At 40.8% G+C, this 17133-nt stretch overlaps 3 protein-coding genes across 5 annotated transcripts; 2 read left to right on the top strand and 1 right to left on the bottom strand.

Moving 5' to 3' along the window:
* Positions 1 to 2763: 2763 nt before the first annotated feature.
* On the top strand, positions 2764 to 5315 carry fosl1a (FOS like 1, AP-1 transcription factor subunit a). Its single transcript, XM_079269063.1, has 4 exons — positions 2764 to 2905; positions 3239 to 3496; positions 4505 to 4612; positions 4732 to 5315. The coding sequence occupies exons 1-4, from the start codon at positions 2795 to 2797 to the stop codon at positions 5287 to 5289; spliced, it is 1035 nt and encodes a 344-aa protein (XP_079125189.1). The 5' UTR covers positions 2764 to 2794; the 3' UTR covers positions 5290 to 5315.
* Positions 5316 to 7011: 1696 nt separating this feature from the next.
* Positions 7012 to 9563, bottom strand: ccdc85b (coiled-coil domain containing 85B). Its single transcript, XM_079269151.1, has one exon. The coding sequence runs from the start codon at positions 8785 to 8787 to the stop codon at positions 8185 to 8187; it is 603 nt and encodes a 200-aa protein (XP_079125277.1). The 5' UTR covers positions 8788 to 9563; the 3' UTR covers positions 7012 to 8184.
* A 2367-nt stretch (positions 9564 to 11930) lies between these two features.
* fibpa (fibroblast growth factor (acidic) intracellular binding protein a) lies at positions 11931 to 16376 on the top strand. Of its 3 annotated transcripts, none has more exons than XM_079269148.1 (11): positions 11931 to 12191; positions 12324 to 12408; positions 13020 to 13218; positions 13474 to 13600; positions 13861 to 13961; positions 14176 to 14309; positions 14815 to 14947; positions 15076 to 15139; positions 15247 to 15333; positions 15480 to 15577; positions 16109 to 16376. In XM_079269148.1, the coding sequence occupies exons 2-11, from the start codon at positions 12324 to 12326 to the stop codon at positions 16176 to 16178; spliced, it is 1098 nt and encodes a 365-aa protein (XP_079125274.1). In that variant the 5' UTR covers positions 11931 to 12191; the 3' UTR covers positions 16179 to 16376. The 3 variants fall into 3 exon arrangements, with proteins under 3 accessions (XP_079125274.1, XP_079125275.1, XP_079125276.1); XM_079269149.1 differs by having other exon boundaries at positions 14824 to 14947; XM_079269150.1 differs by having other exon boundaries at positions 14839 to 14947.
* The last annotated feature ends 757 nt before the right edge of the window (positions 16377 to 17133 follow it).

The raw sequence follows: 17133 nt of genomic DNA on the forward strand, positions 1-17133 counted from the left end.
TCATAAGTGCATCTCCTTTTTTAAACAAGCATCAAAGAGCATAGACCAGAGCAAAAGTACAGTGCAGAAACAAACTAATACAAATACAATAAGTGCAACAACCTAATATGAATACAATAAGCGCTAATACCAAGCTAAACAATATTTCCTACACCATTTGGATTGGAGTAAATTAATATTATTCAAATTGTATTAAAGTGAAGTCATTATTTCTTGATAGTTATCTCACCAAACCATGACCTGGACAATCTGTTTTTTTGTACAGGTATGGGCTAAACTGCACTGTACAATCTCGGTATAATGATCAAGGTACTTAAGCATGAATTGACAAGGCAACACCCAATAAACCAAATGAACGAAGTGTGTGTGTGTGTGTGTGTGTGTGTGTGTGTGTGTGTGTGTGTGTGTGTGTGTGTGCGTGTGTCACGAGGATGCTATTATGCTCTGTAAAGTATGTGTGTGTGGGATGGATGTGTGGGTGTAGAGGAGTGTTTGTAGGGTGAGTAAATGGTAATGCAATCTAAACTGCCTTCATCCACTACAGAACGTTTTAAACTTTTGTAGGGAAAATTAGAAAACACCTTACTAACACACCCTCACATTGAAATACATAAATGTAAAAACATTTTTTCATGCACCCAAATGTGCATGTCTGATGAGCAGACATTTTCCTCATCAAATACGACAGAAACGAAACAGCTGTTGGATGAATGGATGCAATCAGGGGAACGAAAGGTGCTCCACATGTTGGGACATGTCACAATTAGAGACAAAGCAAGTGTGCCATCATGCATTCCTGAAGCTTTAGTCATCTGACTCTCACCTTTACCCCATATTCCCGTCATATGATACCATCAACCACATAAAAAAAACATCCTTTATGCGTGTCTTTATTATGACAAATCTGAAATATGAGCCTCAGGTGGGCTTTGTTAAATGCCACGCTATTGGCAGTTTCAGTGTTTGGACATTGTCTCTATTCTCATTCATAAGTTATGAGGAGACAGAAGGCACTACTCATAGATGAGGATGAGTAATCTGCACTTTTTTCTTTTCTTTTTCCTCCCAAAAAAAGACTGCAGACTGTCTTTGCAATTAACTTTAGCGATTCTTTAAAAAATACTATGCCATCCTTATTAGGAGAAGAATTATCTGTAATGTGAGACACTGGTGCAGCGACAGAAGAAATCAACCCTTGCCGGGAACTCTGTCCTTAGGGACTGCAAGGTCAGCAGCTGTTGTGACAGATTAAGTTTACCGAATCTACAGCATGCAGTTTTTTAATCTTTGCTAGGAACTATATTGTGCTTGCACAGTGGTTGAAAAGGATGACGGTATAAATGAGCAGCTTTGTGGCAATGCACTGACTCATCGCCACAGGTATGTATGCACATTGATGTGGTTTGTGAAGTGAAAGTGACTGCCAACACCTCAACACAATTAAGCACAGCATGCACCCAGGTTCACCCAGGTTCACCCAGCTTCACCCACATGTTATGATCTATTTCATAACCAGTCCTGTAACCCCATGCAACCTTTAAATTCATATTTACAATGAAAGAGTATCAGAGTGTGATTATTACGAGTATTTGTACTTTTGTGAATACATTTTATGGTCCATAATTTCACATCAACATAAAGTAATGGTAAGGTTCACTGTTAATTTATCATTTTTATACAGAATACAAAGGTTTTCATAATTTTTAGATATGTAGATGTTCTGAACTGGATCTGAAAATGAAATGAAAACTGGAAGTTTAAAGTTAAGTTGACGTGAAATTGATCAAACATATTCATTAGGTTAGTCATAAGATATGAAGGTTGCATTGAAACCTTGTATGGTGTTTTAGAGTATATTCAAATTCAGTCATTTCAATTTGAAGTAGTATGGGCTACTGAACAAACTCACAAACATTTTGTAAATTCCCCATAAGCATTGGAAATGAGAAAAAGCAATACATCTATTTGCAATAATAAAGTCAAAACTAATGTACGTTGTTTTTGTAATTTCATAAAGCTCAATTACAGGGATAACAGTGATACACTTTTTAAACCCGTCTAGTGTAATCACTTTCCACTTAGCTTGTTGAAATTGTAATGATCAAATCGTGTCCTTATCTCTAAAAAGTACAGGAAATATTCAAATAACAGTAAACAATGTTTTTGTACAGGCTACAATTTAAATAACCGTCCTGTTTTTTTGTTTTATACTTCGGCCAATTCGATTTTTAATCGACATGTATTTTTTAGCGTAAATAAAATATATTACATAAGTGACAACACTTCCACTGGAGTAGGAACTTGTAGTATTTCAACCACTGCATCAGAAGTGGTTTGAGTGTGAGGAATCCCGAGCGCGACGCTCAGGAGGAAACTCTCACCATATATGGTCAATGACGTCACGGCACGTGGTTTGATTCGTGAGAGGTTCCAGACAACACTAGTTCCCGTAACTGCAGAGGGGCGTGGTGAACCTATAGTGCCGCTTTAAGAGTTTACAACCTCACAATCATTCCCAGACTTTGGCTTCTAGGCGTATGACTAACGACAGGATGGTCCACTGAAAGTTGTTTTTGGAAGTTTTAAGGCGATTTGTAAAAAAGCGAGGCGATATTTCCTTCCTTGTCCCCCCTTGAAGACGCACCCGTTTGGACTCTACCGATTTACCGCAATAAGGTGGGTTTACCCTGAGTTTGAATTGACACACGCGATTCAACCCGAAAGTACCTTTCTGTGACGTAAAGGCTTTATAACCACACCTGGATATAATCTTCTTTTCATTTGAACATAAAGGATGTATCGAAACTTTGGGAGTCAAGGGAGAGGCAACCCGACGTACACAGGCAGCGTCTCTGGGTCAAACTCTCAGGGAACCTCCAACACTACAATTACACAGCAGGAGCAGGTAGGTGTACCTTCATTTAACTAGGCGACAACTGACCTCAGAGATTTAGACAGAATGTAAACTAAACTGTAAGAGTAAAAAACAAAGTTTTAAAAAGTTGAGGATTTCAAGCTTCAATAAAGTAGTACTGTTAATGTTACATCATATGTAATTTGTGTGTAGTTACACAATTTATCATCCTGTTTATGTATGTAACCATGATAAGCTTCATCATCAGTTATGTTTTACATTAATTATTGTCCATTTAGACTTCACAAACCAATTGTTTTGTTGTTGATCACATATTATTTTCTGTTACTTTATCTCATAAATGTTTTCAATCCATTTTTCCAGAAGTTTACAATGGCTGGCAGCAGTCAATTCGTACCAAGCCTAAATGCCATTACAACCAACCAGGACCTCCAGTGGTTGGTCCAGCCCTCCCTCATGCATCCACCGGGCCCTTCCCGATCTCCAGTACCTCCCTACCCAACCCTCTCAGGGGCACGGCCTCTGGGTCCACCACCTTCCCATTCCCATCTATTCAGACCAGGGGTCATAAGAGCAGCCGCAAACACGACTACTTCGACAAGGCGCAGGACCGATGAATATGTAAGAAATGAAATAACGGAGTCTGAAACTTTACAAACATATATATTTAGACACTGATAATTGTGGGGAAGCTATCTTGGGTGGCATATTTTCCCTGTAGGGGATGCAGATAGTGAGGTGTGGACAGAAGTTCAATCATTTCGTAATTAGTGTGTAATAAACTGTAATACTCTCTGTGCCATTTCCTTTAGACTTACATATCAGGTGAATCAGTTAAGAAATAGGGGAAGGACAATACAGGATAATGTAGATATTTTATTCAATACATTATCTAAATAAGTTTTAAAAAGGGAACATTTTCTCTCCAACACGCACTGTTTATGTTCTTTGATGGTGTTTGCTTTGAGCCTCAGTGAAATCATCACCTGCGACACACTGTTTGTAAAGATCTACTTTTTCGTTATCAGAGCAATGTTATGTGTCATAACACAATACCGTAGAAGTTAAAGTGACCCAGTTCAACGCCACTTTGACCTTAAGGACCATCAGCGCTTTTGTCACCACCAAAATTTTTTGGTTTCATCAGACACACGTTGGGACACAACCCGTTTTAATTTCATTGTACAGGAAGTGGACTGTCATGTGACTCACAGGGGCAAGTCATGTTCTGTGACTCACACCTGAGTCATCCCCGGGGTCTGAGTGTGACTCATCACCCTGAATGGGCGGGAAATATTTGATCAACAGCAATTATTCAGCAGGGCGCTGGATGAAGTCAGAGTTTGGGTGTTACAAAGGCACAGAAGTTCTAGCATTTCAAGATCATTCAGCTGCCATGACTGTGATGACTCAGTGCACACACATGGTGGTACTATTTCACATGTGTCATGTAGTCTATGATGGCGTCCCAAATTTTCTCCCTGTACATTTGCTATTTTAAGTTTTTTACCCAAAGCAAGGTTTCACAATTCAACTTTAGAATGTCAATGGGGTTTGGAGTTTGACTCACTGCGTCAGGTTAACTTATTTTATGTATTTTAATCTTGAATCTACCCTTTCTCATCAAAGTTGTCCCAGGAAGAGATGCAGAGACGTAGAATACGAAGGGAGAGGAATAAACTGGCAGCAGCAAAATGTCGCAATCGCCGTCGGGAGCTGACAGACACACTGCAAACTGTGAGTAAATACTGTATAAATATCCAGACATCAATGATTGAAATACAAGGCATTGATCTCAATGAGACATGAGGGAGTTTACACATATGTCTGTCTCTCTCTGCTTTCCCCTGGTGTAGGAGACAGACCAGCTGGAGGATGATAAGTCCAAGTTACAGAAGGAAATAGCTGATTTGCAAAAGGAGAAAGACAAGCTTGAGCTGATCCTGGAGGCTCACCGTCCCATTTGTAAAATTGAGGACTCAGATTCCGATCCTGACCCAAATCCACCAACTTCCTCTTTGGGAGGCATCAAACTAGAGCCACAGGAGTTCAGCAGACCCAGACCCGGACCCTCGACCAAACTGCCACCAAAGATGGAGAAGCCTAAACCAAAGATAACCATTCCCACCAAGCATGTGGCATCGGCTGCCTCTGCCACTGAATCAGAGTCTCTCCACACCCCGGTTCTCACATCTACTCCCTCTCTCCTAACCTTCACAGCTGGTATGGTCTTCACCTATCCCTCTGCCTCTTTAGACACCAGCGCCTCCATCACGTCCCATGCTTCATCACACCACGGAAACAGCCACCAGTCTCAAGCCCCACAGCCCTGTGGGATAGCTCATCGCCGCAGCAGCAGCAGTGGAGACCAATCGGACCACTCGCTGCACTCCCCGACCATCCTCACTCTGTGAATGACTGCCGTGTCGTCCTGGCAAAACACTAATGTTGATTTCATCATGAGTGACAAAAAGGATCTCTGGGAAACATGAGGGAAACGAAAAATGATGATTGTGATAACTGTTTCAAAATGAGCTGTGTGCATCTGGGTCATGTCGTCTCTTTAGAAAGATGATTCTTTACTTAGATGATGTGCAAATTAGGATAAGAATGTTACACACTTTTAAGTGTTGATAAAAATATAAAGTCTTTATATTTCTTATTTTAAAAGCTATAACGTAGAATGAGTTTGTTTGAGGTTCAAAGCATTGCATGCAGAATTATATAATAATACAACTGTGATAACTCCATCTAATAATATATTAACAGCGATAATGCAGTACAATAATGCATTGAATAACTTTTTACATTGTTACGTCATGTTATGTAACTTTTTATGAACTTCCTCACCAAAGGAAATAGAGTACTTATTCGTAAATGGTCCTTATTTTCGTATGAATCTTTTATCAATCCTAATATTGTCTGTGCAAATATTTGACCACTAAGGCTGGGCCTAGGAGTCAATATAGATTATAGTACCACATATTTATTCTTGAGAGTGTAATATATTTTTGGTAACGTTTTTATTGTCTCTGACAGATGAACTGTTTTGGTGGGCAGTGCCTTACTTTAATCTCTTGTCAAAGCTGTACTACTTCACATTTAATAAAGAGCAAAGGTTCATAACTGTGTGAAATTTGTGATGATGTAATATTATTATTGTAAAAAAACAAACAAAAGGATATGATTAGACTTAACTGCATCTTAAAATCAACACATTCATCAGTTTCAATCGAGAATAAATCATTTTGTAAATTGAACACTGAGACACCAGGATAACTGGGACATAAATACTGTAGGACGGAGTATTTGAGTCGTCAGCTAGAAGATTGATCTGCAGCGATTTTGTGATTAATCAAGAAGAAGTGAGAACTGAATATTCTCAGGTTGCAGTTTACAATGTGAGGATGTGCTGCAGTGTTTTATACCATTGTAAACTGAATATCTGTGGTGGTCGGAAAAAAAAGACCTTTGACCCAATTATAATGGCCATATTACTTTCTCCTTTCTTACATTTCATAAGAAATGACTACCGGTAATTGAGAAAATGATATGAAATGAAAATAATTACAACCCTTTTTCTGACACTTGTTAGAAGTTATTATCCTGACGAACGTTAATAAACGCTCTATGCCCCTCAACCATGAACACTGTTCTCTGTTTATCCATTTCCAAAAAATTAAGCGAATGTTCTGCTAATGCATACATCTGCTCTGCTAAAATGGGGTTGGAGAGAAAAATGGAGATGGGACGAGACTCAGCTTGAGAGCTATAGAGCATAACTCAGTGTGTTTGGCGCTGTCACAGCACCTCTGTGCATCGCTAAGTGGTTAAAAGCATTGCTGCCCTCTTCAGCTCTCCGGACTGGGATCCAAAAATAAAACTGATGAACATCCATAAAGTCAGTCTGACATGACGGGAGCATCAATCAAGTGCAGTTGGTTCAGACACGAAAGGTCAAAACAGCAAGTGCAGAAATCAATCCTTCATTGTGTGACATGTAAATGTGTAAATGCTTGTTTCTGCAAAGTCAAACACACAAAGAAAGGTCAGAACAGCACAAAGTGTCATACCCACTGTATTTAAAGCTCTTCAATGCACTACGAGCATAGCCCACCAATAAACAGCTAACGACAAAATCAATCTTTTCTAATCCATGTGCATTATCTATGATTTAAACTGAAATCGGTTAGTAGCCGAATGCTAGTTAATACAGATAAATCAAGATAAAGAAGGGTCAAAGTTAATGTTACAGGGTAAATACAAAGCATGAGTTACAGAAGACAAAGCTGACCGTCGTCAACTTAAACAAACTCTGTGATATGCTAACTGAACATCAACAACAATGTAAGAAAAATGTAATACAAGTGAATTTAAACAGCTTGGTTTGAATAGAATATAAATCATTAAAACTTGTAGACCTTCCAGTTTGATACAAAGAGTTTCCAGTTGGATTTTTAAAAAAAGTGACAGAACTTGTTCAGTTCAGCTCTGAGTGAGGTCCAAGGACATCTACCATGTCTGATCCCAAACTCTGTACTCCGGCTCGAGCACATGTACATTATGCACAGCAGCCCCACTCACAGTAAACCTGAAGGGCCCTCACATCAGACTGGTTAACAGGCCTGCACAAATTGTGACAATCATCATGCACATATGGCACTCCAATCCTGTCCTGAGGAAGAGAGTGCATAAAATAGTACACATTATTGGGCATCTAGCAAAAGCAAATATCAAATAGTTTCATTTTTTTTTCTTTTATCACAACTCCTCTATTTCAGTGCTATTGGAATTCAGTGGACTAAATATGGCTCAAAACTGGATTGAAATGAATCTTTAGATCTGTGATTTAAAGATCCATAATAACGCTGTCCAGTGCAATAGAAAAAAGGCTTCTACCAGTGTAGGCTAGTCCAGTGCATGAGATTAATTTATATATGTGACCCAGTCTTTTGGTCCCATTTCTTTTTTTCAACAACAGACCACTGAAAAAGGAGAATCTCCACAAAACAGAGGAGTCATTAGAAAACAAATACTGTAAAATGTTGATACATTATCATCTGGCAAACATCTATTAAATGTCTTTGAAAAGTCCTGAAAATGTCTATAGTGGTAGATTCTTTGTCAAGTCAAAACCTAGTGGCACACAGATCTTTGCAGCATTCAGAAGGCCCTGATGCTTTTGCACCAAATTGATTTGTATTGTCTGACAAAGCGTCTGTGTCTCCATTCTGTCAATCACATCACCCCTAGCCTACAGATTCCTTATTTGAGACGGAGAAGCCCTGACTGCTGACGTCAGCCTGCCATCAGTCATCAGGTGAGCACACCAGGTGGAGCTGGTCTGGGCTTCCCACGCTGCCTGTGCTTGAGCTTCCGTCCCCAAGGTCCCGGGCCACCATGCAGGGCAGGTTGAGCTCGGTGGACCCTCCGGGGCTGGAGTCACTCCTGCTGACACACTCCTCCTCCAGGACCAGACACAGCTCCTTCAGGTCCAAATTCTCCTTCACCAGCCCGTCCTGCATGCGCTCCAGGTCTGCGAGCTTTTTCAAGTAACCGCCCAGGTCCTCCCTCATCACTTTGGCCGCGTGATGCCCGAACAGCTGCCATTCCCTGGCCAGCTTCTTCACTTTGAGCCGGTCGTCGTCCAGGAAGCAGCACAGGTCCCGCAGCTCCACGTTTTCCTCCTGCAGGCGCTGATTGATGACTTTCAGTTCCCTGATTTCAAGGAGGTGTCCCTGCAGTTGTTTATTTACCTCTTTTATCAGCCGTCCTCGCTGGATGAGAGCTGATATTTTCTCCGACTCCTCTTTACGCAGCCGGATCACTAGCTCCTCTTTGGAGCACGCCAGCAAATCCTCGTCGGACATCTTTGACAGCTCTCTATTTATTATCTCACCGTCGCTACCCATTTCTATTAAAAACCTACACCGAGAGGGTACCTGAGAATGTATTAAAAGCGCTGAGGTGTAGCTGTGTGCTTCACTGCTTAACACAGAGCCATCACATCCTCTCCCTCCGCATACAGTGTTTTCCAGATGTCAGCCTTTGCAATCACTACAGCACCGGAGGCCAAATCATGGCACAGAAATGTGATTTCGTTTTTTAGACGGCTTCAATGCGCTGCGATTTAAGCCCTAATTTGTGCTGAACCCAGTTCTCCGCGGATGATGTCTTAATGAGGTCGTGTTGCGCCGCGAACCCCCATTAATGTCAATCTGTCATCTTCTCAACAGCAGCCTGTGTTCTCCAAAGGCCTCCAGGAATACAACTGTCCTTATTATACCTCCTCTCGCAGTATTTGAAGGCAACGGCCGCCCCGTGGGCTCTTCGGTGGCCTATATGTACAAATGACCGGTCGATCCACGGAGGCGTAATCCAGCAGCCTCGGATGCACACCCTGCAGATGTTGTGTGTGTTTTTTCTTCTTTTTTTTTACGTCGCTGGCATCGTCTCACCAAGCTCAGCTCCGCTCGCCTCGGCTGAATGAACTCGTTCCACGGTGCTGGAGGATGAGTCCGTACGGTGCAGCAGCTTCTTTCCTTTTTCGTTTCAAGCGACTGATCTTCAGATAAAAACAAACAAACAAAACAAATGAAAATCCAATCTCTCCCGTTATCCGCTCAAAATAAGTGCATCATCGCTGTTCGTCCTCTGGGGCTGGACTGTTACCACAACAATGTCCGCCTCCGCCACTTTCACGGCTGTGACACCACCGAGCGCGAGCTGCGTGTCAAGCTGCAGCATCACCGGAAGACAGTCTTTGTAGCCTTCACACTAAAAGCATTGACTTGTTACATTTCAATGAAAATAGTGAGAACACATTGTATTTTACTACAATGTAGATGTCGTAGTTGTCAGTCTTTACTTATATTAGAGGGTGTCTTTTTCGGGTTTCAATGCAATCATGTTCCTCAACCACGATCATTTTATTTTTAATGTTTTTACCGGAAGTTTTACTTTTTACGATGACTGCTGTTTTTGATGACTGCGGTTAGACAGTAATCGGACATGTGAGTGGTTTCCTCTGAGGTTTACAGTTTATCTTCGCATACCATAGTAAATGGCCACATAGAACCAAACAGCTCAGGGATCCAGCTGATCTTCTCAGCAATGAAAATCATCCAGATGTGAGGGTGAAGATCTGCTCCATGTGCTCTCTCAGAGAGGAACTTGTGCGCCCCCATTTGGATTTTACTTTTACCTTTATCATGCCATAAATCCAAAACAACACGGATATGCACACTTCTTAAAGGAAATTAGTAGAAACCCCATGTGACTCTTGGATTATCTGATCAGTTTGGTCTCATCCTCCTCAAAAAAACTAAAGACATGGGCTATGACCAGATCTTAGCTCTGCCCAAACCTTTGCCAAACAGAGGTTCATTAATAGGCCCTCCTTTAAAGTTCACTACAAAGAAAGATGTACAATATAACAGTTGCATCATGAGTGACTCCTGGTTGTAGCCTACTCGTTTCTTTTCAAAGAACATTGGCGGAAAGTGTGACTGTAGGCTTTTTTCCATGGGTTTATGCTGAGGCATTCAGCCACATCCTTCCGCCCTCTGTCCCACCTCCATTGTTTAGCTGAGGCCATAACAATGTAGGGTGTTAACCATGCAAGAGGGAGCTGGGGATGGAATCAGGGTGTCATGTAGGTTAGAAGTGAGAGTGTTGATGTGCAAGGGGAGATCTGACAAAAAGACATGTTGACTGAGTCGTTTTCCCTTTATGTTGTGATTTTGAAGGACACATGCAGAAACATCAAAAGGGAGGGCATGGAGAGGGATTTGCAGGGATTTATTTAGATTAATCGCCGGAGGAAAAGAGAGCAGATTGTGAACACGCAGCTAGCAAGGCACACATTGTCCTTGTGCTCACACAGATCTCGGATCGTACATTTTAAAATAACTTAAGAGCACAAATGGAAGGGCAGAAATAGGCTGACAGATGTGCTGTATCATTTTCTTTACATAATCGTCCATTGCAGTTCGATTTTCTGCTGGCCATTGATGGCTTTCTAATTTAACATGAATTAAAAGGGATTAAACATTGGCCAACTTTGGGGCTCATAGGCAGTAGGCGGGTCGTTGTGGGTGCTGGGTAGGCCCCATGTCGGCATGCTGCTAGGAACAGCAAGACACCCTCAGCTTTAGGTTTGGGTTCAGAAGTGGGACGATGCAAAGAACACAGGGGCAACCTTATGAAACAAAACAACCCGAGGTCAGCCTATAGCATCATGATTAAACATGGTCATCATGCTCTAGCTATATAAATTGGTATGACAAATCCCTCAAATATAGCACATTCAAATCAATTCAATTAGAAACCTACAAAACGCTGTCCATTTCTGCTTTTATCTCTGATTAATGTTTAATTATTAACTTGTCTACACTACAATTTTGTCTGCAGCCATATTCACTGGTCAGAAAAAAAGTGTCTTTGTATTTTAACCCTGAGGACAAAGACAAAAATAAATGACCTATTATTCTTGTTACGCATAATTTAGGAGCGTTATTAGTATTGGGGTTGTGCCACATTTTAACCACGAAGGATGAGAGACGTCTGCTCTGACAGGGGAAGTACCATAGACTGACATCAAACTGATGTTACAGCAAAAATAACTATAATAGTTTCAGAATAAAAGCATACTTTCTACAAATGGGTTAAATGACAAAAAGCACACAATCCTACAAAATCGTTATGCATTATGAGCAGCCCGCTATGTAGTAACACTGCCTTCATTTATTTGTGCTCGGGTGTGGATTTTTGTTGACTGCACTGCGTCATTTTATTACTAGTAGGATATACAGTCAAATATAATCTGTGGTATGCTGTATGCGAGAACACGTAAACAATATATTAATTGAACATAGAACCTATATGTTGTCACGCGACACTAACATTACAACATAAAGCATTAAACAACAAAAGGTCAATCAGTTTGTTTTGAGAAGATGTCTAAAGAGACACTTACAGTAATATGTGTAAAAAAAACCTTTCCTCTGACGTCACGACACCGGAAGTCCGTTTAGCGTGCCTGCTGTTGATAGCGAGCACCCATAGCGATACAGTACGCTGCCATTTCGTATTTGATCGTGTTTTAAACCACGTGATCACGTTAATTTGATCTTAATTCACCGTGTTGTTGTCTGGTTGTCAGTGTAGTCTCCGTTGAAGCTGCTAACATAGCTAGGACAAGAAGCTAGCCTTTAATGGAGGAAGTTAGCTAGGCGGCTATGGCCATTATAATCTAACAGTTTACTTTGAATTTCAGTTTTTATTTCAGTTTGGTGATTGACACGCTCATAACAAGGTATGATGTGTGTTTTGGTCCTTACAATGTATTTGAGCTCATCTGAAAGCTGGTTGATGATGGCTAACGTTACTTAAGCGAAACAGAAACATCTCCTGACCCACTTGCTTTTACTTTTCTGCCACCACGCAGATGACGATGGAGCTGGATGTGTTCGTGGGTAACACCACTATCATGGATGAGGAGGTGTACCAGCTCTGGTTGGATGGATACACAGGTATGAGTCACATTTATGGGTGACAATGTACTGCAGCAAACTGTGGACTTACTGAGGAGTAGAGGAGCTTATACAGAGTCCTGGTTTGTTGGAGTTGTCTTACAAAGATGCACTCAACGTGGGTTTTATTGTATTATCATTGAACATATAATTCAAAATGCAGTGATTCCCAATCTGGTGGACAGGATCAGCCAATCTGAGGGGTCAGAAATTGAATAAAAACACTGGAAAGAAAGAAATATTTTACTGTATGCTTTTTTTATTGTTAAATTCAGGATAGTGACTTTTCAGGCCTCTCAAAACTATTCAAATGAAACAGTCACTCTTTATAAGTAATGCATGACACTTAAGTCAAGGGGTTGTGATATACATTTTGTTTCTTTAAAGGGTTACAAGCTAAATGTTCCAGTAATGTGCAAAACAAAATGAAAACCTACATATTGCGACGTTTTTATATCCACATCCACACCCTGCACATTGGAAGTAGCCCAGGTAAAGTATAATGACAGTGCTGCTGTATGTTCACACCAGCAGCTTTGTTAGTACAGGTTATTATTACACATCACTACAGCCACGGTTGGATCACCAAGCTTGTCTGATTTATCCAACAGTGAACGACGCAGTGAAGGTACGAATGGATGGAGGAGTGATGGAGGAGTGCGAGGCGAGTGCAGATGTTCTACTGAGTGACACCATGGACCAGTACAGGACTTTCCAGATGTGTGAGCGTCTGCTGCACAGTCCATCCAAACTAGGCAACCAGCTACTGTTCCAGATCCCACCTCATCGACAAGCCATGCTCATAGAGAGGTGCAGTGCCGGTTTGATCACCATTAATTATCTGATGTGTTTGCAGTGTCGTCAACATTTAATCTAGATTCATGCAATTTTTCATCTTTTAAATGTGCCCCTTCCTTGAACTAGATTATTCCCCTCTCAAGGCAGATGTTACAACGACATGTATTTATTATTAAACACAACTACTTTATTCTTGTTTGCTGATGTAGTAAATGAGAATATATTCTTACATCTCACCTATTTCACCTTTTGTATTTACATGTTTAGATATTACACCTTCGATGATGCATTTGTCCGTGAGGTCCTGGGAAAGAAACTCTCCAAGGGAACAAAGAAAGACTTGGACGATATCGGAGCCAAGACAGGTGTGACACTGAAGAGCTGCAGACGACAGGTAAGAGCAACACCACAATGACCGCTTGTCTGTGTCGTCAGTTTAGTTATCAGAGGAGTCTTCAGCAGTTTTAAAAGACATTGCTCATTTTTGTTGTTAAACCACCGTGAATTCTTTCTGGTCCGAATCTGACTTTCATTTTTTCATTCTTCAAAATTCGTTTTTGAGTTTCAGTTACAGTGACTTTTATTGTCTGATTTTATACATGTTTGTAAGTGTAGTCATTTAGTAAATCTCATGCATTATATGTTTAATTTCAGTTCGACAACTTCAAACGTGTTTTTAAAGTTGTGGAAGAGCTGAAGGGACCCCTGGTGGAGAACATACGTCACCACTTTCTTCTTTCTGACAAGCTTGCGAGGTAATCCATGTGAAGAGCGTACAAAACCTCCCTGCCTGCCTCTGTGTTGTTGTAGTTGTTCTGAGGAATTACTTCATGGGTTTACATGTTTAGCTAACTCTAACAAAACCTCACCTGAAGAGGCTAGCATTCAGGGTTATTCAAACTAGTGAAAACATCAAAGTTCTTTCTGTCTATTTGTTAGCTTCTATAATGCCTCTTTCGCTTATTTCAGGGATTATGCTGCCATTGTTTTCTTTGCCAACAATCGCTTTGAGACGGGGAAAAGAAAGCTGCAATATCTCACATTCCAGGACTTTGCCTTCTGTGCTGGGCAACTTATCAGCAACTGGACCGTTGGGGCTGTTGGTGAGCCATTCGTCTTGTTTCCTTCAGCCGTTTTGCTGCCTTTTTATCTAAGGTATAAAGGACATGTATGACATTTTAATCAGTTACGTAACATATACAGTATATTAATCATCTGTAACCGTCTAAATGTGTCTCAGTTTGAGGCTTACAGATTGATAAAACATTAGAGATAAAGCCAAGAACACGAAAAATTGAAAAAAAAGTGAAACTGTGAGACAAACTATGAAGAGGACTTCAAAGAAATATCTCACGTAAGAACAAGAGGTATGCTGTCGATGGTGGCTATTAAGAATAAGGAACATTTAGAGCAGTGCCTCCGTCAGTGAGGCCAGCTGACCACCAGAGGTCCTTCAGGTTTTGCATAGCCTCAATACAATGAAGACACATTTAAATTGTGTGAAGTGAACAATGTTAATTGGCTAAGAATGAATAATAATAAATAAGAAGAAAAAAGAATAAGCAGCGATGACAGTTAAAAGAAGAAAAAAAACCCTCTTTTGAACAGATATGACAGTGTGTGACTTTGTAGATAACATGGTGGAAGACATGGACGTGGATCTCGATAAAGACTTTTTACAAGAGCTGAAAGAACTGAAGGTGTTAATCACTGACAAAGATCTGCTGGATCAACACAAAAGGTAACATGAAAATAAAGAGAAACCGACACGTTTTTGCCATTTCAGATTTTTTTTAAACTGGCTTTTAATTACAATTGTACACACACTTGTATTGGTAATTTCTCCTCCTTCCTCTTCTCTCTGTTCAGTCTGGTCTGTACAGCTCTTAGAGGAAAGACTAAAGCTTTTAATGAGATGGAGGCTAATTTTAAGGTGAGCGAAATAACAACCTCAGAATATCGGCAATTAAACCAGTCAGTAACTTCTTCAATGAACGGAAATAATAGTTTTTGAATGTAATAATCGTCTTCTCTTTGTAGAATCTATCCAGAGGCCTGGTCAACATTGCGTCAAAGTTAACCAACACAAAGGATGTCCGAGATTTTTTCATTGATCTTGTGGAGAAGGTGTGTACCTCTACAAAATGTAGTTTCTATCTTTACGTGGTTCAAGCAAAGACAGATCATTCAACTCGTATTTCTGAATCCAGTCTTGACGTCTGCCTTGGAGACGGTGTGATGTAACGTCTCCTCTCCTCCCTTTTCTCCCCCAGTTTATTGAGCCGTGTCGTTCAGACCGATGGACAGCTGCGGACATTAGACTCTACCTTACTCACTACAACAACTCGGCACACATACTTGACACGTTCAAGTGAGTCAATGTGCTTTTGTTCTGTAAAGCTTATCAGGTAGAGCTCAACTCCAACCCTGCCAGGATTATTTATTCCTAAGGGGGCGAAAAATACAGTCAGGATGTTGTAGAGCTCTTTGAAAAAAAAAAGGGAAAAAAAAGCAAGAACCAAATATTATATATACTTTGGCAATCATTCGTGCTGCTCAAGCATAAAGTTGTGTCTTTAATATTGACGTCTCGGCTCCACCAGTGGGTGTCACCCTATCTCGCCCCTGATTTCTCAAACTGTAGTTACCTTGTTTCTCATGCAAACACTCTGGAATGTAGTTAAGGGTTTACACAGCCCTGCACCACCACATGTTTAACAAAGAGATATTCATAAAAAGAAACAGACAACCCACCCCCCACATGTTACACCGAGTGGACAAAGATTGCCTCATTTACTTTCTTCACACTGATTTCACAATTACAGTTAGTCATGAGTTGTACTCTCTTTGCTCCATTAACTTACTGTGTGCTCTCTTTCTGTCTCTGTTTTCTGCCCCTCAGACATCAGGTTGTGTGGGACAGATACATGGGTGTCGTCAAAAGCTGTATCTTCAAAATGTATCACGACTGAAGCGGTTTCTTCGCAGCTCGACCCTCAGTTCTCCCCACTTTTCCCTCGTTTTTTTTTCTGGCTACATCCCCCCCGAAGCCGTTATCTTTACCCCCCGGTTTGTGGTTTTATCTGTTTTGTTTCGTCAGCGGTGATGAATTCTGCTTCTTAAGCCCCATTATTGCTCTCAGTCACCCTGTTTGCACCTATAGAGTCCCTGCAGTGTCTGTAAATTTGGTTTGTAAATAAAATGAACATATTTACATCACAATGTCCCTGCTTTATGTGGTCGTTTTATCTGCGGTATTATATGGAGGAGTTGTTGTCATTAACCCATTCCAGGGACAGGGTTTACTGAGTGCTGGATGGACATCAGACAAAGAGATAAAGATATAAATCATAGCACAAAAATGAAGAGGCCAGATTGGGAAAGCCCTGCGTCATCAATCTAAGCTGTATTAGTGTTTTAGATTTCAATGTGGCCAGCAGACTGCATGTGTCATGGACTGAGACCTCTTCCAGTGTCTGTGTGTGGTCATGGGAATGAGGGACCAGCCAGGGGGGCACAGTTGGTCCAGCTAGGGGGTCTGTTAGTGTGACTTTTAACAACATCTCCCGTAATGACAGCTGCCATCTCTGCCACCACCCAGAAACACAGGAGAGATAAACAATCTGAGGCGAAGTAAAGGTTATTTTAGAACCAAAGGTTTACTTTAAAAAAATTTAAAAAACAGGAGGGAAAATAAAGTGATTGCCCCCACAATGTTACAAAATAGCACGATTGTGCACTCTAAAAATATAAAGATTAGTGTGTCTGTTAAAGAATATTCGCTGTAAACTTGAACGCATGCAGTCATTTTGTAATGGGTTTGACTTTAGGTTGAGTCAGACTCATAAAATCTGGGTTAAGCAACATTTGAACCAGTTTGCAAAGCACACCGATTATTTTGCAAGACAAAATACAGCTGAAATGATT

This window comes from Melanostigma gelatinosum (genome assembly GCF_949748355.1).
Source record: "Melanostigma gelatinosum genome assembly, chromosome: 5".
Taxonomy (NCBI): domain Eukaryota; kingdom Metazoa; phylum Chordata; class Actinopteri; order Perciformes; family Zoarcidae; genus Melanostigma; species Melanostigma gelatinosum.